The 27,678-nt window shown below is 46.6% G+C and overlaps 8 protein-coding genes across 8 annotated transcripts; 6 read left to right on the forward strand and 2 right to left on the reverse strand.

The window, feature by feature from the left end:
- Positions 1–403: 403 nt before the first annotated feature.
- On the forward strand, positions 404–2,354 carry Triagg1_4163 (uncharacterized protein; the record flags this gene model as incomplete). The annotated part of the gene is made up of 5 exons (XM_062898536.1): positions 404–670; positions 781–1,262; positions 1,329–1,663; positions 1,719–2,110; positions 2,166–2,354. The coding sequence occupies 5 exons, from the start codon at positions 404–406 to the stop codon at positions 2,352–2,354; spliced, it is 1,665 nt and encodes a 554-aa protein (XP_062756670.1).
- Positions 2,355–2,700: 346 nt separating this feature from the next.
- On the reverse strand, positions 2,701–3,592 carry Triagg1_4164 (CAZyme family GT8; the record flags this gene model as incomplete). The annotated part of the gene is made up of 4 exons (XM_062898537.1): positions 2,701–2,719; positions 2,775–3,430; positions 3,483–3,539; positions 3,590–3,592. 4 exons carry the CDS (start codon positions 3,590–3,592, stop codon positions 2,701–2,703), a joined length of 735 nt encoding a protein of 244 aa, XP_062756671.1.
- A 4,200-nt stretch (positions 3,593–7,792) lies between these two features.
- Positions 7,793–9,280, forward strand: Triagg1_4165 (transcriptional regulator family: Fungal Specific TF; the record flags this gene model as incomplete). Its single annotated transcript, XM_062898538.1, has 1 exon — positions 7,793–9,280. One exon carries the CDS (start codon positions 7,793–7,795, stop codon positions 9,278–9,280), a length of 1,488 nt encoding a protein of 495 aa, XP_062756672.1.
- Positions 9,281–9,429: 149 nt separating this feature from the next.
- On the reverse strand, positions 9,430–11,609 carry Triagg1_4166 (uncharacterized protein; the record flags this gene model as incomplete). Its single annotated transcript, XM_062898539.1, has 9 exons — positions 9,430–9,594; positions 9,648–10,013; positions 10,069–10,196; positions 10,247–10,404; positions 10,473–10,492; positions 10,552–10,668; positions 11,106–11,333; positions 11,386–11,435; positions 11,489–11,609. The coding sequence occupies 9 exons, from the start codon at positions 11,607–11,609 to the stop codon at positions 9,430–9,432; spliced, it is 1,353 nt and encodes a 450-aa protein (XP_062756673.1).
- A 995-nt stretch (positions 11,610–12,604) lies between these two features.
- On the forward strand, positions 12,605–14,093 carry Triagg1_4167 (uncharacterized protein; the record flags this gene model as incomplete). The annotated part of the gene is made up of 2 exons (XM_062898540.1): positions 12,605–13,144; positions 13,200–14,093. The coding sequence occupies 2 exons, from the start codon at positions 12,605–12,607 to the stop codon at positions 14,091–14,093; spliced, it is 1,434 nt and encodes a 477-aa protein (XP_062756674.1).
- An 813-nt stretch (positions 14,094–14,906) lies between these two features.
- Triagg1_4168 (uncharacterized protein) lies at positions 14,907–16,561 on the forward strand (the record flags this gene model as incomplete). The annotated part of the gene is made up of 3 exons (XM_062898541.1): positions 14,907–15,034; positions 15,106–15,474; positions 15,553–16,561. The coding sequence occupies 3 exons, from the start codon at positions 14,907–14,909 to the stop codon at positions 16,559–16,561; spliced, it is 1,506 nt and encodes a 501-aa protein (XP_062756675.1).
- Positions 16,562–19,332: 2,771 nt separating this feature from the next.
- Positions 19,333–20,221, forward strand: Triagg1_4169 (uncharacterized protein; the record flags this gene model as incomplete). The annotated part of the gene is made up of 3 exons (XM_062898543.1): positions 19,333–19,462; positions 19,519–19,742; positions 19,796–20,221. 3 exons carry the CDS (start codon positions 19,333–19,335, stop codon positions 20,219–20,221), a joined length of 780 nt encoding a protein of 259 aa, XP_062756676.1.
- A 1,341-nt stretch (positions 20,222–21,562) lies between these two features.
- Triagg1_4170 (transcriptional regulator family: Fungal Specific TF) lies at positions 21,563–24,415 on the forward strand (the record flags this gene model as incomplete). The annotated part of the gene is made up of 6 exons (XM_062898544.1): positions 21,563–21,595; positions 21,657–22,421; positions 22,742–22,798; positions 23,013–23,510; positions 23,575–24,076; positions 24,126–24,415. The coding sequence occupies 6 exons, from the start codon at positions 21,563–21,565 to the stop codon at positions 24,413–24,415; spliced, it is 2,145 nt and encodes a 714-aa protein (XP_062756677.1).
- Between the last annotated feature and the right edge of the window lie 3,263 nt (positions 24,416–27,678).

Here is a 27,678-nt window from a genome sequence, read left to right on the forward strand (position 1 = left end):
GGCTGTTCATTGGGGCGCAAAACAAGCTGGCCTAGGCTGATCTACTACTGCGGTTGTCGAGTACCAGCCTATGGCGCCTATTGGGTCGGAAAATGACAGTCCTTGTATTTCCCTCCATACGACTACTGCAAAGGGCCCGTTTCCCCACGCTCATCATTGCTCATTACTCGATTGGGGGACGCCACTCGGTGTAACTTAACCCGCTAGATATGCGCTCGGACCGTCTTCCCCCCCCTTACCGATCTCGTGTAGAACTACAATAAGAATAACACGATGGCATAAAAGCTGGGAGCTGGCGGTGGCCTTTCTTCTGTTCTGTTTCTCCATCCTTGCCCTATGCTCTTCTTCTCTGTTCTCTACATGCTATTCATCCGGAAATAACGCCAGCAAATACTAGCCCAACATGAGTGATCCCGTCGAGCCTAAACCGGCGGAATCCAAGGCGCATGATGGCGCTGTAGACACGGAGAAAGAGGTGCGGGTAGAGAATGCTGGCGGGGATAACATTGACGAGAAGGCGGACCACCAATTCGACGAAAATGCGAAAGTCGCCGATTATAAGGCGGATGCTATCGAAGCAGAGAACGCGGAGCATAACATGACAGTGCTCGAGGCTGTTCGCGCGTATCCCATGGCTTCCTTTTGGGCGTTTGTTATGTCTTTCACTATTGTAAGGTTTTTTGCCTTGTCTCGCTCGACTATATACCCCCTTGCTCGATATCAAGGATTTCCCTCAGGATTGTGACCCAAAGCCACATGTGCTGACTACACTATGAACAGATCATGGAGTCGTACGATGTCTTCCTTTGCAACAACTTCCTCGCTCTAGGTGCATTCAGAGCAAAGTACGGCCAGCCCGTCGATGATATCCCAGAGAACAATGTCATCGTCACCAAGTGGCAGTCTGCGCTTTCAGTGTCTGGGCAGCTCGGCGCCCTTATTGGCGTCTGTCTCGCGGGCTACCTCACCAGCTGGCTCGGATATCGCTACGCAACCCTGACCGGTCTGATGCTCCTAAACGTCTTCATCTTCGCCTTTTATTACGCCGAATCAATGCCCGTCATCTTCGCGGCCCAAATTCTCGAGGGCATCCCATGGGGCATCTTTATTGCCAATGCGCCGGCATACTGCAGTGAAATTGTGCCTATCCCTCTCCGAGCCCCCTGTACCCAGATGCTTCAGATGTTCTGGGCTATTGGCAGTATTGTTGTTGGTGCTGTGACCTACACTTACCAAGGTGTTCCGGGATCTACATCCTATAAGTACGGTTGCTCTACGTCCTGTTTATGAACACGCAGAATGGCTAACAAGAAGTGACCTATCTAAAGGATCCCCATCGCCCTTCAATGGATGTTTCCCACCCCGCTGGCCATCTTAATATTCCTAGCCCCTGAGTCGCCGTGGTGGCTGGTTCGAAAGGGACGTCTGCAAGAGGCAGAGCACGCCGTTGGGCGCCTTGGGCGGAGGTCCAGGCTTAACACTGGTGAGACCGTCGCTATGATGCGCCGTGTTGTTGAGCTTGAGGCCACCTCTAAGCCACCCAGCTACATTGAGCTCTTCAAAGGTACTGACCTTTATCGTACCCTCATTGTGTGCGGTGTATATGCTGCCCAGAATCTCACGGGCAATCTCATCGCCAACCAAGCCGTGTATTTTTTCGAGCGTGAGTTATTTGTATCACTGTTTTCGCGGTGCTGTACGTGCTAACCTTCCTGTAGAGGCCGGTATGAGTAATAAAACCGCTTTTGCCATGGGTCTTATCACCTCGGCTTTGCAGATGATCTTTGTTATGCTTTCTTGGATTCTCACCACGTACCTTGGCCGACGAACTATCTACCTCTGGGGCTCGGCTATTAATGTTATATTCCTCGTCGCCCTTGGTGTTGCTGGGTCTGTTGGCAAGAGTAATTCGAGCTCTCTAGCCCAAGCTTCTCTGGGTCTTATTATCTCCGTGCTCTTTACATTGGGACCTGCTCCTGCTTCCTGGGTTATTATTGGTGAGACATCGGCTATCCGCCTTAGGCCTCTGACAACTGGAGTGGGCCGCGCTGCGTATTATATCGTCGAATTCCCTTGCATCTTCTTGGCAAGCTGGATGCTCAACCCAGAGGTACGACTTCCGTTTTACACGTTTCTGTTCAGTTGCTGACTAACATATGTTGCAGGGAGGAAACCTCGCTGGCAGGTGTGGTTACGTTTGGGCTTCGACAGGTTTGGTCTGTTACATTCTGGCATACTTCTTCTTGCCCGAGATGAAGCACCGATCCTACCGTGAGATCGACATCTTGTTCAAGCGGAAGGTTCCCGCTCGAGAATGGAAAAAGACTCAGATTGATGTTGATGACGACGAGTAGATAGACACGTAACATACGAAGCAAAGCAGGAACATAATTACTAAATACGATGATTAATGTTGGTATATGAGGAATGGAGTATACAATGCAGTTACAATTCCTCCACCTTATAACCTAATACAGATGCTCTGTGACTCATCTTTTTAATCGATTCAATATGTATTGCTTATTAGTGATTTTGTTCAAATTAGCAATTGAAATTTAGACCCCATTTGGTCCATAGAATTATTACATATCATGTATCTATATATAGATGTTACATCCGGAGGTATAAAATAATATCATGCTCAGCCTTAAACAACGCTGATATGCAATTCCTTCTTGATTATGACGAATCATATACTGTTTACATCACAGTAAGCTCTCTTATCGTTGTCGTAATCAGTATAAAATCTTGTCCACACCAACCTGTCGGCACACCTTGGCCGATCTGGCTTCCCAATATCGTCATCTGGACACTCTGGCAAGGCTGCCTGCCATTGGGCATCGGTATGGGATTTCCATGGCTTTGGCAGGGGCCAGTCGCTGAAATGCACAAGGTATGCCCTACTTGCTTCTACCATGGCGTTCCATTCCTCTTCTTCATCTGGAGCAAGATATTTAGAGTGGTCTTTGGTCCGGAACTCACCAGTTAACAATGCAAGTCGTCGATGAGGGAGGATCATGGCTGAGTCTTTGAATAATTCATCCAACACCTCCATATCAAACTCGCCACTCCGCATAGCCTCGTCAATTATTCTTTTGTATCGATGTGTATTAGGCTCGATGAGCATAAGGTGTGACCCTAGGATCTGTTTCGCATGCTCACGATCGGTCAGCCAGTATGCGCGTGGCATGGCCACCGGCGAGTCTGGCGAAAGAAATAAGAAGTCCATGTTATTCAAGACGAGCGAGTCTGAGTCGAAGGCTAATATTCTCGTGTATTCGATCAAGGCAAAAGCATGAAATTTGGTAAGACTGTCGTGCCAGGTCGAGTCTCCCTTGTCTGTGGAGAGAATGTCAAAAGGACGGAAGACGATGTTTAGATCGCTCGCTCGAAGATTCCTGATGACCTTGGCCTCACGCGTATTGGCACTCTAGAGTAAATGGTTAACAGACGAGTGTCTTGACTAAGATAAGCTGTCTCACTTCATGGTCCCATTCCTTTGGGAATATCAACACCATGTCATGTTGAGTGCCGGAACGCTTCAGGCGGTTAAAGTTAATAACCTGCAAGGCTCATTAAAGACCAGTACCATTTGTGACTTAAGACGGATTCTACTATACAGTGTTGCATAGGTAGTTTATATCAGTGGCGTATTGTGCATAGGCAAACCGCGGACTTTCTTTCTCTATTGGTAAACTCGAGTTGTTGAGGATTGAACTGGAGTGAAGGGAGCTGAGGGAATTAGAGAACGAGTTCTTCTGAACGACTTTGTACGCTGTGAGAGTAATGAAGATAACAACAGTACTCAGAGCAACTGCTATTCTCTTGGAAGATAGCAACATCATCGCAGAAAACACTGTATCAAACTCGCTCTAGTAAGAGCTGAGACGACGAAAAAAGAGGTGGAAAATTGGAGGCGAGTAATAAGAAACATCACTGACTCGTTTGTTATGGCACTGTTATTTCAACAGACAGGAACTCCCCAATCAATTACAATACTATTTTTAGCAAGAAAAATTGTTCCATGGAGTAGATGACGCGTACTTTGTTTGCATAGAGCTACTAGATGGCGCTAATGCCAATGCGATACGCAAGAAAGCTATGTGCTCCGTAATGAAAACACCAATATAGCCTCTCTAAGGCTAGCTTCCCCTTTTATGGAATAGTTTATTCGAAAGAGACCCATCTGACAACAAGCGATATTATTTACAGAGCTGATACAAACTCGAATCGATGGAGTCAAGCAGTGGGAAGTGGTGCGGCTGATCAGGTGTAGCACTGGCATAACTTAACATATTGTAACATATCATCCATAATCTGACCTTAGTCATATCAGCCATAGGCCTATTACGATTGAATCATTTTTACTGGCCAACCCCCTGCTCTCTACACCTTTGATCTATAGTAGTGAGGCGTTGACTAATTATCTCTTCTATGGATATTCGTATTACAAGAAAAATTTCAAGGAAATTGGGAATTTATCGTGTTGGAGAAAGGAGTAGTGGGGATGCCCCCCTTTGTATATGACTGCGGGCGGCTCTGATATTACTTACTAAACCTAACAATTTGGTACGAGTTTGGATATAGTAAAGAAATTGAGTTACGATATAAGTCGGCGGATATGTTGGATTTCATCTCGATCATTGGTTTCCATCCACCTTGGTGATATACTGACCATGAGTTGGTGGGAGTTTGCAATTAAGCTTAACCAAGCTTAGATGGTACAAGGTCACTTTCGAGAAATCCTAAATGATGGATACATGTGTTTTAATGAACGACATAGTAACGTTATCAAGCTTCTTCAATCCCCATCGACTGAAGTATCTGAGAATAGATCTAGCTACAGCTTCGCAGTGCGGGCTATCTGTATCATGGTCTCTATATGATCCAATGCCACGTATCACCCCCCCCCCCCCCCCAACACTGATTCAAACAACTCATCTCTCCTTCGAAATCGCTTGAGTCACACATGTTGGACCTTCCACCACCATCAGCCAACCGCCCGGCCTAGTGAAGCCTGTGGATAAGTATCGAGTTAAAGGCCTCATCCAATGTTAGTAGCGCGCATATCACCTTCTGCGAAAAAAATAACGATACATAAGTGTATTGCCCGCTATGAACCTTCATAATAGCAGGGTTGACATCCAGAACCGCTACCGTACACCCCCCAAAAAACTTGTGTCCGGGCAAAATGAGTTCTCCGCTCTGACGAAAGTCGCTCTTAATAACCCAACCATGCGCGGTTAGGAAATCATCTTTGACATCAACCAGAGCCACTGGTAATAGGCCGCCAGTGCAGACTTTGTCTTCTAAGATTGATGAGGCCTGCACACCAACCATTGAATTGGCCAGGGCATTCAAAAAGCTCGACACTCCTGGTAGGCGCTGGTATGGCCGCAATGTTCTCGCCATAGCCAGCATATACCTGAGCGATTGAAATGGATCGAGTAGCATCATCTGCGTTATCTAGAATGATGTAGAGCGAATTGATCGACCAAGATGGAATCTCAAAGTATCTGCAATAATCAGTCGCATCTCAAAACCTTTTGAGTAACGTGAAATATGTTTCAAAAAGTATACAAGCTACCTTCAAAAGCTTTGTAAAGAGAACCTCAACAGTAGCTCGACGATACCTACTGACTGTTGTGCAGCATTTCTTCGCCGAAGCGAAGTCGAAGCTCCCAATTGCTGAGCTGATGCGTGAAGAGTCTTACGTCTTGGGGTGATTCCACTGGTTCTTGCGCCCGTCATTTGCAAATTACCAATCTAATGAAGGCTTTCATTTTTCACATATCAAGATTCAGTTCCGATGATCCAGGACAATTTACTTAATCAGGGCCCAATATTTCGAAGAGCTGTAAATTTGGATGTAATTAAAGAGCCAAATTCACATATGTCTTGTTTAGATCATTTGCCGGCACAACAGGCTTCATACAGCTTTGCAGGGTTAACTTGTCTACTTGTGCTGCAGTAACTTTCAGTGTCGCTTCTTCATATTCTGCCGCAGTTGTTGGTTTCAGACAGCTGCCAATACTGAAAGCAGAAATTTATGTTCGTAATATCTTCGGATATAATACGGCCACTTTCCTGGCTAGGTAACCTAGCTGGAGTGCTTTGCAGCAATATAAAATTCCTTTTTACAGTAGGGACATGGCGAAAGTGAAACATACATTCAGAGTAAAGAGAATCAAGTCTGAGAATCTTTGTCGTATTCATTCACCAGACGTTTTTACTTATACTAAGATATCCACAGTAGAAGCTATTACTCGTATACGACCGGATACGCAAAAGTGACCCATTAACCCACAGTGGTTGCACAGTGTGTAAAACTTAGTTCCTTCTCTTGATTCAACGCCTGGTTTCAGCGGATGGCGGTGTGACGAATTACTCACCTAGAGTACTTCGTATTAGGTATACATCTACAAGCCCCAACGGACAGGCTCAGTTCTAGGGCTCTATTGGTGGATAGGTAGGGCAGGGTAATTGAAACAAACTTACCATACTTTATTATTTCTTTAAATCTCGATTTCGTATTGATCTTTTCAGGAACAATTAGCTCTTCAAGCTGTGACAATATTTGGGACAAAGTGAGCTTTCTCATCTTGAATTACTATTATCCTTTTGAGTGCGATAAGGTGCCACCTAAGTACTCTTCAAAGCTGTAGCCAATCAAAGAGTCAGAAATTGAAGTATTCTCCCCTTAGTATAGAAGCAAAGTGGATACGGTACTTAGGTGACACCTTATCGCACTCAATGGGACAGAATTTCTCTTTGCTATTTGTGGCTAGATTCGGAACTCTAATTAACGACCATTCACGTGATTTTGATTAATCCGTCGGTCTTAGGTTGTTCCGAAGTACCCCCCTTGTTATTCCGCTGTGGTGAGAGTTAGATTGCAACAGGCGGACATCCATCCGAGGAATCAACTCTTATCTACTTCATCTCCATGTTTACTAGCAATCGCTGCTTAGCAAACCCTATGACGAACAGCCTCTATGAGATGCTCGAGGCCATAGGTTACGTCTGCGAGAGATTTAGCCTCTTGCTCCGGCGCCTTTAAGCCAACCCTTCCTATTTCCGTATCTATTGATACTCATCTAGTGACCTCCCTTGATTACTCCTCCCGTTATCGCCAAGCTTGACGTACACGAATTGAATCCTTCATAAATTAGCATGGCAACGCATATTCATCGACAACCCCCTTCAATACCTGGCAAAAGACGCCCGGTCAATAAAACCTTTAGCGGCTGCGCCCGTTGTAAATCCAGCAAGGTTCGTGAGCACTCGTCCATTTCGACCCACTTCCAAACTCCAGAGCACATCAGTTGAATGGTGGCCCACACATAGGTAAAATGCGATGAGGCGAAGCCCAGCTGCAGCCGCTGCATTTCAAGAAAGCTACCATGTCCGGGTTATCCAGGCTTGATCATACGGTGGTCTACAAAGCACGAGGTGTTCAATAGCGTAAAAGGTTTGATGTGACCCCCTACCTCGTTCTCCTATGACTCTAATAGTACCAGATCCAAGCCTCATATGCAACACATCTTCAAAACCGGTACTAAACAGTCATCTTTCCTTCCACCCCACTTATCCACCCTCGCTTGAAAGGCCTGCACCTACAACTGAGAGTGGTCTTCGACAAACATGTTCACATGTAATATCGTATTTTCCAACTGAGAATAATATTGTGCCCGACGAAGCAGAGAATACTCCAAAATCGGCGATCGCAAACGGGTCTTACAAGCTCCCGAATAGTCATGGCTCGGCCTATCTGCTGGACACGAATAGCTCCATGGCTTCAGTGGGCTTTACAGACACTATTCCATCATTGCAAAGCGTGATGCAATACCAGGACAATTACCAGTGGCTAGATGCTACTTCGGTTGTCCCATGGAAGACTTCTATCCCGCCGGCCATTAGTCATCTTCCCGCAGATTTGGCAACATATTATTTCAAGAACGTCTGTTCAGTTTTCTCCAGTTTTGACTCGGAACTCAATCCGTTCCGATCATACGTTTCCCAAGTCTTCTCGTACTCTGCGCCTGTATTCAATGCAATGCTGAGCGGTTCTGCGGCAAGACTAGCGGACGAGAAGCCACAGCTGAAAGTTGTCGCTCTTCAATATCAGAGTCAGGCCTTGAGGTGTATCGCCGAGAGCCTGAAACAAACGAACAAAGTCCGCGAAGACACCTTATTCGCAATATTTCTCATAGGATTGAGTACAGCGTGGCACGATGGAAAGGATATTGGCATCGCTCACTTCCATGCTGCCCAGCGAGCCATCTCATCAAACTCAATATCCGCAAGGGGGAACAATCAGTCAATGGCCAACTTCTTCAAGTCTGCTCTCACATACTGGGAAATGGCTATCAGTATCGTCAGTGATGAAGTAGAGTTCAGTTCCGACATAGAGGCTGCCATAGCGGAAGAAAGTCCCAACATGGCAACCATAGACACAAGGGAGTCCACCAAGCCTCGTATAACTCCACATCCATGGACTGGGGTGTCATCACCTATCCAAGCTATCTTCAGCCGAGCCACAAAGGTTATCCGGTCGTTGAGACTAGTTGATGATCGCTCTGATGCTGGCCTGCTCAGATACAAGAAACTCAGCCAAGACGCAACGAAACTAGAAGAAGCTCTCTGGTCTGTTGCATTGCCAGATATAACGGAGATTGATGATTCGGGAGATCCTAACACGCCACCACACCACCACGTTCTGCTTGCAGAGGCATACCTATTTGGTAGCTTATATCAAATATATCGCAAGTTTCCCGGCGTCCTACTGCACCGTCAAGAGTACATATCATCTGCTGGGTGGCCTCCGATAGGGCCCAAAAACAATCCGATAGCGGAATGGTATAACTCGCTGTCCAATGCGACTTCCAATGCGACGTTTCTAAGCTCTCTCGGGTTTAGCGTGCTCGATCGCCTACAAGAGATCCCAATTACATCTGGCACCAGGTCTGTTCAAGCTATTTTAATATTTGTCGCCGCCGGTTCACTGGCTATACCAAATCCATTCATTCAAGGGTCCAATCAGCACGATGACTATGTATCACCTCTCGAAGCAGGTTCGGCTTTACAGCACGACCATGTCATGGATTTACGACAGTTTACAATTTCCCGGCTGGCATCCCTCCGGTCACTGGTCCATTCGCGGCCAGTTGACCTGATGTTACAAGTCATCAAGGAGATGTATAGGCGTCTTGATATGGGAGAAGAAGTTTTTTGGATTGATCTTATTCGCGAAATGGAGTGTGAGACCATGTTTGGGTAGGGTTTTAAGGGGGAGTCTGGTGTTATAATCACCCTCTAGTTTAAAACAACTGATAATTTGATGTATGACGCTAAATAATACACAAAAGCGATTTACAAAGACACGATGTAACATATGTTTGCACACCATCCGTGATATAAAGCCAAATCTTAGCTCATTTCTGGTGTCGTGGCCTCCAATACATCTTCATCTGTAATGGTCGTCTGTGGGCCTTTGAACCAATATTTCCCACCAAGTCCAAATGGGAATACCCAACCCACCAAGGAAATTAGAGTGATAGCTCCAATCATAACCGGTGCATAGTTCAATGTCGTCTTCGAAATTTTGTCAGTTACGCTGGACACACGGAGGGGAAATGTAAGCTCACCCCAGTAACAGGATACACCTGCGGCAACAATAGAACAACAAAGAGATAACAAATCCAAACACTTGAGATTGTAGCGATTACTGCGCTAGCCCGGCCCAAATTCCATTTGGCTGGTACAAAAACCGCAGCGCCGACGGTTTGGCGAGCTATGATGGGGAAGAGGTAGCTGACATTGGTGGCTATGGTGGACATGGCCGTAATAGCAGAAAATGCGACAGACGAACCAATAACAGCGGTGGAAATGGCAATAGAGATTGCGGCGACAAGGAACGCAGCATGGAGGGGCATGCGATGGGTAGAAGTGAGTTTCCGAAAGTATCGTGAGAAAGGTAGGACATTGTCACGAGATATGGCATATGTTACGCGCTGGAAGCAATTAGTTGAAGCCACAGTCAACTGTAAAAGATGTCCAGTATGTTACCTGTGCAGACATAAAGGCCGATGCCGTTGCGCAGGTGCTGTCGACCCACAAGAGGACAAGGATAGCCGTGGAACCTGCAGGGCCGATAAGCTGCATAAGATACTCAGCCCAGTTGTTCGCGTACGTTGCTGAGCTTGAGGTTAGTGGGTGTCTTTGTAGAAGGGGGTACTAGTCATACCGGCAATGATGCCATCAAAGTCTTGAATGCAAAAGAGAATCAGGATCAAGGTTGGGATAGAGAGAAGCCAACCAGATAGTGTTGCCATCCACATTCCTTTTGCCACGACTGCCGAAGCCTCTTTTGTCTCCTCGGCTAAATGTGCAGACGCATCATAGCTGTAACACTTTGTTAGAAGAGAGCAAAATAATTTTTGATACAAAAGCGCCGGTGTGAAAGAACGTACCCAAAGAATATCCACGCTCCCTTCGCAAAAGCTGTTTCAGTAACGGTTGGAATGCCAAGTTCTATGGGTAAAGACTTACGAAAAGTGTCGATATAACCCAGCAGTATCCGTCTGAAGCTTGGTTTTTGTCACCCTCATTGATATTGTTAAAAAAATGTTGAAACACCCCGGACGACGGTTGGAAATGTCCGCTGGCCTAAATGCAAACTGTCAGCAAAAGTACTAAAAAGAAGATGCTTGACCCTTGCCTTTGTTGGGAACCATATCCAGTACGCAAAAAATAGGGAAAAGAATATTAGAATGGCAAAACGGAAGTAGAGTTGCCTATACAAACTTTGTAAGTGATGCTGACCTGGGGGCAAACCCGCGCACAGAAACTTACAAGACTCGTGGGCTAATAATATTTGGAAGCATAGCGATCAGTATTCCCACAGAAGTTAATATCCAAGAGAACCATCCTTTCGTCAAGACTTCGGCGTTGGGATATTGTATTTCGAGAGCAGATATGAGAAAGTTGGTTGCGCCTTGCTGGACACCGCAAGGAACAGTTATCCAGCCTGCCCAATTCCACCACTCCACGAAGGAACGTGGTCAGCTCTGGATGTGTGGGTTTGGAAGAGAATGAGATCTTACAGCAGTCATCCAACTCAAAAATGGTCCCCATTCCTTGCCACCGAGGTAAAAACTCCAGTAGTAGATGCCGCCAGCGACAGGAAGGGCGGAGGCGATCTCAGCCATGGCTAGTGACACAATAAACGAGAAGCCCCCAACCATTGTCCAGTTTGCAAACGCCGCTTCAGGACCACCAGTGGACATCACAAAGGCAAACATCATGGGAATGCCAGAGATAAAGTTCATGGTCTGCCTGACTGTTAGAATCTATGTCGCTAAGATGGAGGTTCAGGTGACAAACAGTGAACGTCGCTGCCCAGTTCTCAAAAAGCCCCAGGGTGCGGAAGAATTCTTCGAAAGGTTAGAGAGTTTCCAACAGCAGTTCATCATGAGAAGACGGATACCTTGTTTGTATCCCAGCTGTGCTAGCTGAAATTCATCGCTAGACAGAGATTTCGAGGGAAAGTCGCTTGGTGAATCATGACTCTGACTAATTGTCATTGAGTCCCTCTTCTCGGTGGCCATCGTGAAGCCGTACGCGAGGCTCTCCTCGAGCACGCTGTAGGGTAGGTATTGTTTGTGAGTCTAGGGAGCAATGGTGACTGTGTTATGATTCTGGATGCAGGGGCTCGATTAAATATAAACGATCCTGCTTATCCCCTAGATCAGTTCCAGCGATTGTTGGCTGTCGACATGCTTGCATGTTGTATGCAACAAGAGGCATCCGGATGGCTTTTATGGGACTGACCGTGCTTATACCCCGGATCAGGTCCTTAGTCTTGCAGTATCGAGTATCCACAGATGCATTAGTCTAATTTAGGCATGTCATGGCGATTACTATCTCTAAATCTTGGTCTTTTCGATAGCAGATCAGTGGCTCTGATAGATGCAGTATCCACCAGCTTCAGCCATTGCTAAGGTTTCCGCCGTTACCGAGAGTAAGGTTCCTTTTGATTATACCGATCTCCCCGCATTCTATCAGGACGATGAAGATTAGCGTGTCACCGTTTGCTTCACAATCCAATTTTTTCTTCTTCTTGGCAACGTCCTTGGAGTAGCCCTTGTTATGCGGAGAGAGTCTCCACCAAGCTACTAGTCTTACTTAGGTAAATCATGGCGATGAGTTTTGGAGACGTGCTTATCTATTGGATAATGGGCGGAAGTGATATCTTGCCACTGCTGCTAGATCGGCTAAGAATGTCTTCCCCCGCATCGCCTCCAACCAATACTTGGCCGATCCGGGCAAATCATCGCGGTAGCCTACGTGAATTTGTGTATCCGCGTGTTTAGTGCGGCCTTGCCCAGAAATGCAGGAACGTTTTGGATAGCTATATGATCTACCGTAAGCTCTTCCAGGTATGTTCCAGTAGTTTCACTGTCATATCTAAGCTGAAACTCTGTGAGCAAAGTTTCCGGGCAGACTCTGTGATATACAATGATAGGTCCAAAGATTGGCTAAAGTCTCATGCGATCACCATCATTAGAGCTAATGTTGCATAGACCACAAACTTCAACGGCTGATGGCGGATCCCGGTTTACCGGCCCCCAATCCAACCACATCCTTTTGGCAATCCTCCTCCCGTCCACACGTGGAAACTACGCGGTCAGAGCCCCTACCAGAAACGAGAGACGTGGTCATCATTGGTTCTGGCATCACAGGATGCAGTGTTGCACAATGGTTACTAAAAGAAGACGATGACATCTCAATCACGGTTTTGGATGCTCGAGGCATCTGTTCTGGAGCCACCGGGCGGAATGGTGGACACATAAGATGTGTTGCTGTGCAAGATTACGATCGTCTCTCGCGAAAGTACGGCCATGATGCAGCAGTCAAGATGGTGCGTTTCTCGCTCTCCCACTTCGAAAGTATAGCTTCCACAGCTCGGGAGTTCGGGAATCGTATATTTGAGGACTCTGAGATTAGAGAGGTGCAAACCGTCTCCGCAATATTGAGCCAGACAAAGATGACTGAAATGACTACCATGCTTGAGCAATTTGATAAAGCATTCCCTGATCTAAAAGGCCAATGGAGGATTTGCGGGCCAGAAGAGGCCACCAAAGTAAGACATATATATATATGCCTCCATATACCTGTGTCTTCTGACGTGAATCAAGAAGTATGGCCTCATTGGCGCAGCTGGCGCACTCATTGGCCACGCAGGGGCAGCTTGGCCATATCGGCTCATCCTGGGAATATTCAGCTCCCTCCTCGAAAAACATCATGAGCGTTTCTCGGTCGAACCATCTACGCCAGCCATATCAATAACGAGGGTCCAATCCAATGAGTACCCTTACCTTGTCAACACACCTAGAGGCTGCATCAAGGCAAAGCACGTTGTTCACTGCACTGAAGGTCATGTAGGCCATTTGCTTCCTCGACTTCGAGGTCTCGTCTTTCCACGACGAGGCCAGATGACAGTACAGGCTCCCGGGCCGGAATATCCTGCTCTGGACGGCCGGAGATCTTGGAGCTTCTACTTTGAGAACGGCTTCGACTACCTAAGCCAGAATTCACGGACGGGCGACGTATTTCTTGGTGGGGGCGACATCGGAGAAGATGCATATCTCTCCCAGCTAGGTGAATCGTCGGATGAGAAGGAAAACGTGGTAGCAAAGGCTCACCTGGTGGGCATTTTGCCATCCATTCTCAAAAGAGCCCCCTCTTCAGCAGAACATAACCCTCGGGGGCTTGAAGTAAAATCTTCATGGACGGGCATAATGTGTACACCACTTGACGGTCTTCCACTGGTTGGAAAGCTCCCGCAAGCAGCACTTGATCGCCCTAGTGGTAGCCATAATGCAGCTGAGTGGATTAGCGCTGGGTACAACGGGTACGGCATGGTTAACGCCTGGCTCTGTGGTAGAGCAACAGCACAAATGATCTTGAAGAAGGATGTTAGTTCATGGCTACCAGAGCAGTATCTCATCACGACGGAAAGGATGGAACATTTAAACACCCGCTGGACATCGATTGTACAATCTTCTCAAGGTCTTCGGGCCTTGTTGTAGCATAAGCTCAAAAATTGACAGTATCTCCGGATCATCTTGGCACGGAGCCTGTTTTAACTGTTGAAGAATAGTGACCCTAATTGCCATTTCCGCATCGAAAGACCATATTTCGATGTGTGCTATTTCATAGGAACCATGTGGTAATTAACAACCAACTCCGGGCCTACACTCCGACTCGCATTCAAAGTGCAACACCTTAGGATGTGGTATGGCTACTTCACCCTCAGGTGCACTGCTTACTTTCTTGAAAGTATACTTTAAATTCATCTAGAATAGAATTCAATTTCGTCAAAACTTCTATGGCATTTACTTTTCAAGTGATTAAATGTGTGGGTGAGATTGTGCTTGGTGTTTTGCGTTGATTCTAGCCATTACGTACCTCGATCCGATGTCGCTCGAAAAACATTTCATGAGAAGTTCGGAAATCGCGGCTTCTCTCGGCAAATAAATCTGTATCTTGGATTGCTAGTGTGCTCAAAAATGGCTTAAGCTATAAGGCGGTGGCCAAAGAGTCTCATTTGATGAAAACTAGGCCTTTCGTTCTTGGTTGTTCTGAGGTAATAATATCAGAGATATGACCTGGCCAGTAGGTTAAGCAGGTAGTTTGGAAATACCAACTCCACTCCGTAGGCACCTATGTTTGTATTCTCTATTGGCGCTAACACGGCTTCGGCAATGCATCGCGATGTTAGCGTCACAGCTCCAGTTATGTGATCATGGCAAAAGAAATGGGCATATGAAACGTACATATATCTTGTGGCATCTACCTTCTCAAGTATTTGCGACCCAATATCAGATTTCGGCTATTCAAAGATGTCAGATCTATTCAAAGAACTCACGGCACCAAATGGCCTCAAATACATCCAGCCTCTTGGCCTGTTTATCAACAATGAGTTTGTCAAGTCTTCCAACAACGAAACGCTCGACGTGTTTAATCCAGCGTATGTTACCTGCATTTTCATACCATCTTTTTTGCTCTGACAGACACAAAGCATGTACTGATAATTTTCAGCGACGAGTCAATAATTGCCTCTGTTTATACTGCTTCTGAGGATGACGTTGATCATGCAGTACGGGCTGCGCGAAGAGCATTTAAAGATCCCAGCTGGAGCGAGCTTTCACCAACCAAACGGGGCAATTTAATGCTTAAACTAAGCCAGCTAATTGAACAAAACCTGGAAACCCTTGCCACCATCGAAACATGGAATAATGGAAAGCCGTATAGCGTTTCTGTTGGCGAAGACGTCCCGGCCACTGCAGCAGTGATCAAATATTACGCTGGATATGCAGATAAAATTAATGGATCTGTCCTGGGAACTGGTCCCGCAAAATTTGCATACACGATCCGAGAGCCAATTGGCGTCTGTGGGCAAATCATTCCGTAAGTAGGATTCGGAGGCGACATTGTTGAGATTTCTCTATTCCCATCTTTCAGCCACAGTTTTACTGATCTCGCTAGGTGGAACTATCCTCTCCAGATGGCTGGATGGAAGCTAGGCCCGGCTCTAGCTTGCGGAAATACCGTGATCTTGAAGGCGGCCGAACAAACTCCGCTGTCTATCCTGTATTTCGCAAGTCTTGTGAAAGAGGCTGGGTTTCCGCCAGGCGTGATTAACATTATCAACGGGCATGGCAGAGTCGCTGGCGCGGCTCTCGCTAAGCATATGGGCGTTGATAAGATTGCATTTACAGGAAGTACCGCTACAGGCAAAGAGATTATGAAATATGCGAGCCTCAATATGAAAAACATAACCCTAGAGACTGGCGGTAAAAGCCCATTGCTGGTCTTCAATGACGCAGACCTGGACCAAGTTGTCAAGTGGGCCCATGGTGGTGTTATGTGGAATAACGGTCAGATTTGTACAGCGACCTCCCGAATTCTTGTTCAAGAAGGGATATATAATGAGTTTCTTGCGGCATTCAAAGCACGAGTAGAGTCAATGCAGGTGGGAGATCCATTTGCCGAAGGGACTTTCCAGGGGCCTCAAGTATCAAAGGCACAGTACGACCGCATATTATCATACATCGAAATCGGTACAAACGAAGGGGCCAGCGTAATAACTGGGGGGAATGCAGTAAAGACTGTTGGCGACGGCAAAGGCTTCTTTATCGCCCCGACGGTTTTTACAGGCGTAACATCTACAATGAGAATATACCGCGAAGAAATTTTCGGTCCTGTTGCAGTTGTCGTCAAGTTTAGAACTGAGGACGAGGCCTTGGAGATGGCCAACGATACGGAATATGGGCTTGGAGCTGCTATTTTCACTGAAAATCTGACGCGGGCTCACCGAGTTGCCAGGAGGCTTGAAGCAGGTATGGTTTGGATCAACTCCAGTCAAGATTGTGACGATCAAGTCCCTTTTGGAGGAGTGAAGCAAAGCGGAATTGGATCTGAGTTGGGCGAGTCTGGATTGGCACCTTACTCTATCATAAAGGCCGTTCATCTGAATATGTCGAATCGCTTATAAGTATATCTGTAAATATATAGCTCACTACAATCTAAAGAACCCTTCGTAAGAATGCAACAGACTGGTCTTTACCCAATCGTACGGGCTGTCTATTCAATGATCATTCTACTACGTCGTGTGTAGTAGGAAGAATATTTATCTCAAAGTCTTGATGTTTCTCAGTGTGAACAACATGAAACAAAGAGTCACCACAAGCTCTATTTTCGGTTGCTTATATGCCCTTGACGCTGCTCACGCTGATTTACTATAAGCTGGTCCCTTCGGCGAAAACTGTTTCCAAGAAAGAAATAGTCTCATTAATTGCAATAGGTATCTGGAAGCAGGATTTAATGCTAGTGTACTCATTAATATCAACAACATCGTAAAAATATTCCTTGGGCAAAGGTATATCTCATGGGGCAGAGGAAAAGCTATACTAGTCACATAAATCTTCGAAGATTTATGATATATTACTAACTCATTTACAACGAATTACTTCAGATCTCTCAAGTAATAATTAGTCAAGACTATATATCAATTGATACACGTAATAGCTTTATAACGTTGCCCAGGTTGGGCTGAGCTTATAGAGATAATTCTTGTCCGATTGTGGGTGCTCTCCTCTAACATGCTTCATTTTATTCTCAAGGCTTGTAAACAAACAACGTTCTTGAGACGATATCTTGTTGCTCGCCACAATCGCTGCGTATCTGGTCGAATCATGTCACAGGGGCTACGGCGCTTATTTCTCAGTTCGCTCAGCAACAACTAATGGATGCTGTTGGAATACGCATCTTTTCACATCTTCGCTCACATGCGGTATGCAGCTGTTTGTTCAACATCCGTGCCCTAATTGTAGTCTCGCTAACCAGTGCGTGTCCTAGATAATCCAGGCTCTTCAACGATCCCAGCATATTCCTGACGAGATTCAGCAATGGTCTACTAAGACGCTAGAATTGCAAAGCACCAGCGATGCTTTCGAGGATCAGCTTCACCATTTAGCCATAGATCTATGCTCTTTGCGAGCTTCTGTTGACGACGGACTACTCACGGATAGGCCTACAACCATCTCCAGGGCTTCGGCTCTGGATGAGAAATTCGCAGACTGGTCAAGAAGATTATCTATTAAACATGGGATTGCAATTGACAAAAGTCTTGCAGCGAGAGACACGCCAAATCCAGCACCCGTATAAATTCTTATTCCGATATACATGTATCAAACGCGCTCAACTGCCACACCCTCCGCATCCTCACTAATGAGCTTATTCTAAACACGCTCGATCAGGCGAAAGGAGAAACTACTGTGGACTATCAACGCTTGCGCTCGCAGCATGTTGTCCACACCCTTATAGTTGAGGTCTGCGCCAGTGTTCTTTTGTTCACGGACAGAGACCGGCAGGAAGCAAACTTTATTGCCAGGGGCGGCTTCTTACTGTGGCCATTATACGTGGTCTCAGCAGTTCCATGGACCTCGAAGCTCTACCGTGATTGGTCTATCGCAGCTGAAGGAATTGGGGATTGAGACGGGCATCTTACAAGCAGCCTTAATAGCCCGCGTACTCCAGATACACGGCGAGGTTGACTTTTTGGATAAAGAGACCAATGGCGAAAGAGTTGTCTAGTGACGAGAAGAAGGCAATTTAAATGGGATTTAAAGACTTTCGATGGTTATAGAACTTCAAAGCAACTGGCTCAATTGAACCTTTCTATCGTAGCCCATGGGCAATAAGTTTCATGGTCGCGAGATGATACTGGCGAGACACTTTCTCACGGCTCACGTTCTACGGGTGCAGCAGCATTTAATATCAGGCACCTGAAGAAACACTGAATTACAGTACATGCCACATTTTCCCAAGTCCAAGATGTCTCACCGCGCAGAATGGTCATCATTATTGCAAAATACGACACTGCCTACGGCTAGCCTATATATCTGTCTCTGTCTGTGCTTGCGGGGCCCACGGATGCCGTGGCATCTCGCAGATGAACCCCGCCATGGCAAATACTTGCCGGTGCTGGGCAATAGAAACGTATATAACGTACATAAAGCACACATTGCAGTGGAAAGGGTGCATGGCGGAGCCTAGCAACTCATTAGGGCTTACTTACCCAGCAAGTCGTAAGGAATACGGAGTAACGAATAGTAACAACCAACTCTGACAACATTACTTATAGAGTCAGCGACCTTGTTGCCTTACCTGCTTTGCGCGCCATGGAATGGGTTGCATGCAATTGTGACCCTTGTTTTGCTCTGAGATTGTCGGTCTTATTACATGGCCGTGCTCAAATGCTATAATAGGAAATCATCGATGACGCGCGTAAAGTACGGGATGTGCTGGGAGTTGATGGTTCGCGGTGATGTATAAAAACCCAAGCTCCAACTTGAACTACCGCCGCAAGCTATAGCGTTAGGAACTCGGAGTGTATCAGAATACCGACGCCACATTCTCTCATCAAACAACTGGGGCGTGTGTTCAAACTTGCCAAATTACTCAATATCAATTGCTCTTATACAGCCAACTTCAGCAGCGATGGCATCAGCCCCTCCGATGGGCGTTGATCTTGTTTATGTTATCGGCCAACTGCATCAAGCCTCCAGTCGACAGGTCGGAGCACGAGACAAGAATAAAGACTCTAGCACATGCGTCGATCGTGCAGGATGACTTTTACATTACCAGCTTCTTGCAAGACCAACTAGTCACTCCGTCATCCGACCAACAGTGCGGCTCCAGCCTGGTGTCACCGGCTTAAGAATCCTGCTGCGGGGGAACATTTCGCAGCCTCCTGCCTCGATAATGCATTTCACATTGGGCATACGGAACATCACTAGCTCTGGCAACGTCTTCTCCATCGGTTTCGTAACAGGCGAGTTTCTCGTCAATGGCGTATCGGAGTCGACGTTCATCATTCTCGGTTTGATACACCGTGAGCCTAATTCTCAATCCCATCCAACGCTTCCACTTCGGCTAACGGAACACCAGGTACTTGCATGACACTTGCTTTCTTTCTCGTCTATCCCATTATTCTTCTACTGGCTTCGGCAACTGTTTTATGTCATCTAATTGGCCGTCCTGTGAATAAGAAAGTTGTCGATAAGTGGCAGACGATTCTCCAGCTTTGTATTTTCGCGCCATTTGTGGCTGGAGGCATGGTTACTGGCATTCTTGCCAAGGGGACAGCAGATCATTTTAGTTCAGAGCATAGTGTAAGTGTTCATTCGTTACAGCCTCGTTGCGTAATTTAACAACCAGTGCGCAGATTGTGGGCCTCGTTACCGTGTCCCTGACAAACGTCGACGTGATAATTTACTTCTTCCTGCGGCGGATGAGTAGGGGATTGTCGATTTTCGAGTCCATACCTCGCCATGTCAGATATATCCACTATACCGACGTTGCGCTTTGCCAAGCCATCCTCATGATATCGAGCTTCGTACTTCCCGACGGCATCGACGACTTTGCAGTCATGAGCCTCTGCGACACGGCCGTCCTGTTAGATTCATGGGTATTTTCGCCGGGCATGGTGCTTGTTTTTGTCTGCAATAGGGCAATGGCTGCGATGACGATGCAGTGGTTTCTTGTGAGGCGATCCAGGAAGATCGATGCGCAGGAAACGGTGCCTCTCTGCGCAATCGATTCGTCAAGACCATTATCGCCCATGGCGGGGATGGTGGGTGGCCTTAAGTAAACTATAAGGGCCACTTAGACTAGATTTTGTATTTCACTATCCGCGCGTAGGGTGTAGATGATGGTAGAAATGGTTTGTGAGACAATCACTCAGCTAGTCGAGACAGAAAAGAGAAAATTGCTGTTTTATCGCTTATTTTCAAACTACCGTCTATAAGTTATGGTAAAATGGCCTCATCAAGATAAGTAAGCTGCCCATCACAGGCCAGCATCTGCCTATAACCTCCAAGAAGTTACGCGCAAAGACAAGTGGGCTTGAGCGACGTCTAAGTGCCGCTGTGTGCATAAAGACTGGGAACAATCAGCACGCCACACTAACGCACAGGGATGGGAAAGTATAGCAATCTCTTCATGTGAATGTATGAGGAGTGCGGAATCCATTGATACTTTGAATTCTAGATGAGCGCCAGCAGTCCTTCTATCAGAAAGGAAAGAATCCAATCTTCCGGATTGTCTTACAACTACTACCTATAGGGGGCTGGCTATCCAGAGAGTGCGTAATTCGGTGGGGCAGGTTTTGTGCAGATGATGGGAAGACCAGCGGGACGACGTAATCAATCAGCTTTCAAGTTTCCATATGACAGAATGAGAACGCGCATAGCCAAGCAAGAAGTCTTGCCGCGGACGCCGCCCCGCTCTGACAGCTCATTTTGCAGACATTGGCGCAACGACTTCCATATCTAGATTAGCTGCATCGCAGACATCGGCTTGAAGAGAACGGCAAAATACGAATGGGGGCAGTTGACAGCATTCAAAAGACATCAGTTTACGTTTGGAGACAAATAGTAAACAGCAAAGTGGCCTAACCCCGCAGTTTAGTACATTCACAGGGCTTTCAGCACGTTAGTTTAGTATGGACTTTACTGATGTTGTATCGACAACAGTATGCCAACTAGCCTGTTTGTACAATAAGATACCGTCAATGCGCACACGACGACGCTACAGACGGTAGAACGGGATGCTGTGACGTCGTAGTAAACCGCATACCTACATTATCAGGGCTAAGAACGTATAGAAGTTTTCTCAAGGGATAAACCGCTAAGGACTCCATTTCGATTACCCGAGAGGCAGGCAATTGGGTCTAGAGTTTTGGTTGTTTGTACATAAAAGCTGCTCAGGACTGGGTTCATGTACATGACTAGTTGGTCTGTTTCTATTCTAGGGCACGAACCTTTCAGCTACTGACGGCCAGAAGATGTTGCCTTGGATACCTGAGGTACCCAGCAGGCAGAAGCATCAAATCGATTCATCTTTTGGTCCACATATACGATATATATGGCCTATATAGCGACATATCTACCATACCCAACAATCCTACTCTCGGAAATATTCTACTACAGCCATGCCTTCCTTCGGCAGCGGCGACATTCTCTCGGTGCGTCACGATAATTCAAAGAAAACACTAGTACGTCCGATTAACGAATAATTACCACTAGGCTGCGGCAGTTGCCACAGTAGTGGTGGATGTAACGGTGCATCCCATGGACACCATCATTACAAGAATCCAATCGCCCGCTTACAAGACACACTACCGGCAGCTGAACGGCCTGTTCCACCGCAATCTGTTTCAAGGGCTCTACCAAGGCTTTGGGCCAACTTTGATAGCTGGAATACCATCATCCGCTGGCTTCTTTGCAATCTACGAGGGCTCGAAGAACGTCTTTGAAAACGCACAGAAATCAGGCCATTTGCAATTAATCCCTCTTCCTGTTGCACATGCAATCAGTGGTGCGGCCGCGGATCTCGTGGCCTGTGCCATCATCAATCCGGCCGAGGTGCTTAAGCAGAATGCACAAGTCTCCTGGCAAAGGAACTCATCTCTTAAACAGCGTTCGCATCTAATGCAGGCCATGAAGGCGTTTTCACGGCAACCCACACAGCTATGGACAGGTTATACCATGTTAGTGGCCAGTTCTCTACCAGGGACTAGTCTGACATTTAGCTTGTACGAATGGCTTAAGCAGAGATTGACGGCGGCGAGGGACAGTGACCTGACTCGTGACATTCAGTACCAGGCGAAGGTCAGCGCTGTGAGTGCTGCCATCGCGGCTGGCTGCGCTTCGTGCATATTTGTTCCGGTAGATGTTGTCAAGACGAGAATGAGACTGGCGGCTGGCGGCAACACCCCGGCCAGTTCCAGTGCAAAAATAGTCGTGCAGAGCCCCGTGGATATAGCGAAGAATATTCTTCGGACCGAGGGTGTAAGAGGCCTGTTTCGCGGGCTGACTTTTACATTTTTAGCAAGCGTGTTTGGCGCTGGATTATACCTAGGCTGTTATGAGGGGTGTAAATTATACATGGCAGACGAAGGAGGCGCCCTCAAGAAGCGTGGTTGATGATCGTGGTGGTGATGGGGGAAGGACGTGGAAGATATTTCCAAACTTTTAGAACGAGATAGAATGTACAAATAGACACAGCACTCCTCTAACTACGCGGATACCTGACGAATGGGTTGCCAGCGACCAAATCATGAACCCGAACCCCTTCACTCATGCCATAGAGCACTACGAAACCTCCTTAGGATCTATCACTTATCGCCGTTGGTTCACTGAGTGCCGCAATTGAGCTGCCCGTTGAGGTACGTAATCCTCTGTATTATTAGCGCCTTGCTGCGTCATCTCGCTCAGCCGCAGTTTGGGCAACCCACCAGTTTAAGCTTATACGATGCAGTCACTGCCGGATTGGAATTGAGAACCTTGGAAACTCAGGCAGCTTGACTCGTGATTCTATCCACATCCATGAGCGTTATGCCCTTCCGTCTCCCTAATATTAAGAATGCAAATTTGAGGAAGCCTTCGAATCATATGGTTGCCTCCAGCGTATCCCCCACAGCAGACGGCGATATCATAACCTCTTTTACAATTCCTCGCAAACAAACGCCCGTCTCGATCGATACGGACTCTTCCATAAGACCCACGGCAGACGAGAAAGAAACTATGGATGCCGAAAGCAACAAGTCACCGCCTCTCAAAGGGAAGAGGAAACCTGTGCCCGGCAAAGGCTTCAACAAGTCGCGACAAGGTTGTTACAACTGCAAGCGACGCAGAGTCAAGTGCTCAGAGGCGAAACCGGAATGCTGTAGCTGCGGTCGCATGGGGCTATTCTGCGTATATCCGGAGACTCCACGGCCTACACTCCAAAGATCAGACAACACAACTTGCTCAAGTTTAAAATCATGCGTGAACCTCAACCACCTGCAGTTCTACCATCATTTCCTGCTGGAAGCTTACCCTCCTGCGCCGCATGGTGCAGAACCAGTCTGGCACAACGTTGCCGCCATGTCTCACGAGGTAAGTGGCTCTACCAAAATCTCAAAGACGCCAGCTTAAACTAACCTGTGAACACCTACGACAGTACGAGTTCCTTGCCAACGCCATACTCGGTCTTTCTGCTCAACATCTCACCTTGTTCCATGGCGCAGACTACTCCATACAGGCACTAGATCTGCGAGTCGCCGCCATCAATGGCCTCAACGAAGCCTTGTCACAGCCATGTCTGACGACCATTGGCGCCGATGCTCAATACGCCGCTATTATAGCATTGACTTACCAATCTGCCTATATGCCAGATGCAATGATGGAATTCATAACGATGCTGCGAGGGTGGATGTTTATCCAGACAAAAGTGGTTCCAGATCTCGAAATGTCCATGTTCCGTAACTTTACGAGGGACGCATTTGTAGGCAGTATGAAGCAACATATCGCCCAGCAGCTGACCAACAAGAGCGCAATTATGCTAGATGACTATCTTGCCTCTCTCAAAGTTGTTCGGGCGTTGTGCCAGGGAACCGCAGAGATCAAGTATCTCTCTGCACTGGAAAGGCTGGGTCGCTTGGCCGAGCAGTCTCCCATTGAGGGTACGTTCTATCTGGATCATGAATAAGTGCATACATTAACCTATTACAGCGTTTTTAGAGATTGTGCCTTGCTATGGGTTAACAAATAAGATGACGGAAGAGGAGTTCAAGGCATTCACAGAGCCGTCCAACAGCTGCGCGCGTGTTCTACTGTCGCATTTTCTAATGCTGAATTACGCTTTAGAGCAGCATTTTCTAAGCCCCAAGCCAAACCACTTTGCGTTTTGCAAGGAGATTAGTACTGCGTGGGTTGTTAGGGTAGCTGCAGGACTGCCTTTCAGGTTTCAGCAGCACATGATGTGGCCGCTGGGAATAGCGACTGGCTCAATGAAGACGTGATGAAGTTAAAAAAAAAAAAAAAAAAAGTCATAGAACTAGTCTCCAAATTATAAACGAATGGCATGCTTAGAACATGGTAAACGAAAATGGATACGTTTCGTATAAGCGGCTTGCATTCTGTCTTGCATTCATTAGGTAGAGTAATATATCCCAATTCACACACAGAGGCCGAACCTCTAGCAGGGTGCCATCATGTTTTCTGCGTGTCTGATGGGGCTGGGCATGCCATCATTCAAGGTGGAGGAGCCGTCCGGATTCGCGCCGAGTGGGACATTGTCGTTTTTCAAGGCTTGCCAAAGCGACGAAAGCGATGGTCCGAGCCAATGAGCAGTCAGCGGGACCTGTGTAAGAAGCTTTTCAAGTCTAGAATACCGGGCACATCGGGGGTGATCTATCTTAGGAGTAAACTTCATTCAGCCTTGCCAAAGAATAAACCGTGTCTATTGCGAATGTGCATCGTTTACGTCCTCGCAAAAACGATGGTGGCCGTGTACAATACCCGCAAGAAAAGGGGCGGTAGCCATTTCCCGTGTCAAGATGGCGACGATTATCTTAAAAGCGCGCCGGGCAAGGCAAATACATATTCGCATTCTCTTATAAATATATGTCCCCAGCTGGGACTGAGACCGGCGACATCTTCTTGAAATCATTGCAACTCCTTTATCTCAGCATAAAAAACCAGCATGGTGATGATTACCCCCACGACCACTCTCTTGTTAAGAGCCCCTTCGACTCTTACTGCAACTTGTACAACTGCAGTCCCCGACACCAACGGCTATGTTCCTCCAAACGCGTGCAATGCCAACTATGGCTTTTACCCTCGGTGGGAAGATAATGCCGCCTTTGCGATTGCATTTGGGTTGACTACGTGTGCTCATCTTGCACAGGCAATTACTTTGAAGAAGGTTCAGAAACAATGATCCCCGACTACTATCCGCCTATTGACTCTTTTTAGTCATTCTGCTGGGTCATCATCATGGGTGCACTATGGGAATGCTTTTGCTTCATTTTACGCACGTTGGGCGCAAAGGATCAGCAAAACTCTACATATGTGACCCTTTCAACTTTATTATTTCTTCTCGCCCCACTGTGTAAGACGCCATCATCTTCAAACAGCTTTAACTGTGTTCTAATAGTCCATCTCCAGGGATAAATGCCTTTGCATATATGGTCGTCTCGCGCCTAATTTACTTCCTCCACCCAAAACAAACAGCGCTCAGGATCCCAGCTCGCTGGCTTGCAAAAGGCTTCGTGGCGGCTGACATTATTTCCTTCATCGTTCAAGCTGCTGGCGGTGCACTCATGGCAGATCAACACAGCACAGAGAATGCAAGCCTCGGAAGAAAGATTTACATGGCGGGTGTGGGGGTGCAGCTCTTCTTTGTGCTGATATTTGTCGTTGTCGTTACATCCTTTTACCGACAAGTATCGCTTGATATCCGTACCGGTACGCTAAAAAATCGTAATAGGTGGATACGTCCTCTTATTCTCGTCATATTTCTTGTTCTTATTCTTATTGTTGTCCGTATACTCCCACTGCCTACACCACATCGCGTACTTACACCCACTAGGAGCGAATTATATTTCGACTTATCGAGTTTAGCGGCGGCGTGTCTTCGTCTAATGAAATACTGCGTCATGAAGCTTATCAGTTGTATCTTGATGCGTTACCCATGCTTCTTGCTCTGGCTTCTCTGAATCTGGTGCATCCTGGGATAGTTCTAAAGGGGCCCGGGAGCAGTTTTCCTTCGTCCAAAATTCATTGGTGGAAGGGTCGCTCTGCTGCTTTTGAACCAATTACTCTTCAGTCTTTTGATCGGCAAGAGTATTCATCAGCTCAATAAAGTGGTTAAAGCAGAGGTGAAATTAGCGCAGATGTATGGGGGTATTGGACTAACACTGGTGTTGATTCAGTAACTTCATCATGTTAATGTTCTCGTATCATTCACAGCATTCAGTTTTTACGGCTACATCGTTGGAATGATAAATTGTTAGAATTGGGTTAGAAATATGTTTCTAGCTATCATCAAAATAGGTATAATACGGGTAAGAACGCGCGTTTATGATGGGTACTATACAGTACACCAAAGCAGTAATCCTAGATTAAATACACCTGAGAACGTCCACCAAATAAACGAATTCGCTTCGAATTGGTAGAATGAGCTATGATATCTTTCAGCTCTAACATTGCCCCATGTTCTTTAAACACTGCTGCTAATTGCGCAGGTATCATAGGGGCCACTAGAACTGTATATTACGAGACGTCACAGCCATATTGACAAAATCTCCGCTGGAGCGGTTCTTCGTGCCTCATTTCTTCATTTGAGATTCGGGTTCATAATGAGGCCCTCAGCTGTGGATGTGGATTTGTTCAGCTGCGACAGAGTTGTCGGCGCTGATGGTGAGTTTCCTCGGTGCTAGGCTCAAGTAGGCGAGAACCAACAGATGATGCAACACAAGACGATCAATCTTAAACTACTGACAAAAGAATGCAAGGAGCTACGGCTTGCATCGTCGTCTTTAAATCAGAACTCCATGAAGTTGCAACAAGCTTAATGGAAGCGATTGGTTATGGTAGAGCACCAGCTTTAGGTGCGATAGAAGTAGTAAGAATTATTAAAGTGACATCGCTGTCTTGAGAGTGAAGAGCCAAGACACCTTCGGGAAGACACCCCGATTATTATTTATTATACGTAAAGATATATAGGCTTAGATACACTAAATAATATGTGCTCTGTGTAATATGTGAGTAATATTGAAGTTCACATAAAGATCTTCGATGAAAGTGCAGAATTGTGCGATGCATATGTGTAGACCAAAGACCAGGTGCGCTATGAGTGATGTGTTATATACTCTCATCTACTACGGATTACGAGCCTAAATATATGAGCAGATCACTTTTGGACGCGTTGAACATAAGCTTAAGATGGGTGTTTTCATTTTGGCCACTCATTTAGAACTGCGAAGTAATCACCCTCACCGTGATATGAACTATATCCGATCGAATGCTACTCAAAATCTACCCTATAATATCTGGCACAGCTCAGAATACCATCTAAACCTTGAACGGGCGATTGCCGAATTTAGCCAGGGGGTCATGACCCTGCTAAAGGGAGCCACTTGTGGGTTGTGTTGGCCATGATGATCTCGTAACAAAAGTACCATTGAAGCCCCATAACTTAGGGTAGGATTGAGGTTGTGTCTCCGCAGTGACACCGCATCTGTCTAAAATCCGCCTCTTGGTGAGTAGCATCACGACAACA

The sequence above is a fragment of the Trichoderma aggressivum genome (assembly GCF_033847375.1).
Source record: "Trichoderma aggressivum f. europaeum strain CBS 100526 chromosome Unknown scaffold_013, whole genome shotgun sequence".
Lineage (NCBI taxonomy): Eukaryota > Fungi > Ascomycota > Sordariomycetes > Hypocreales > Hypocreaceae > Trichoderma > Trichoderma aggressivum.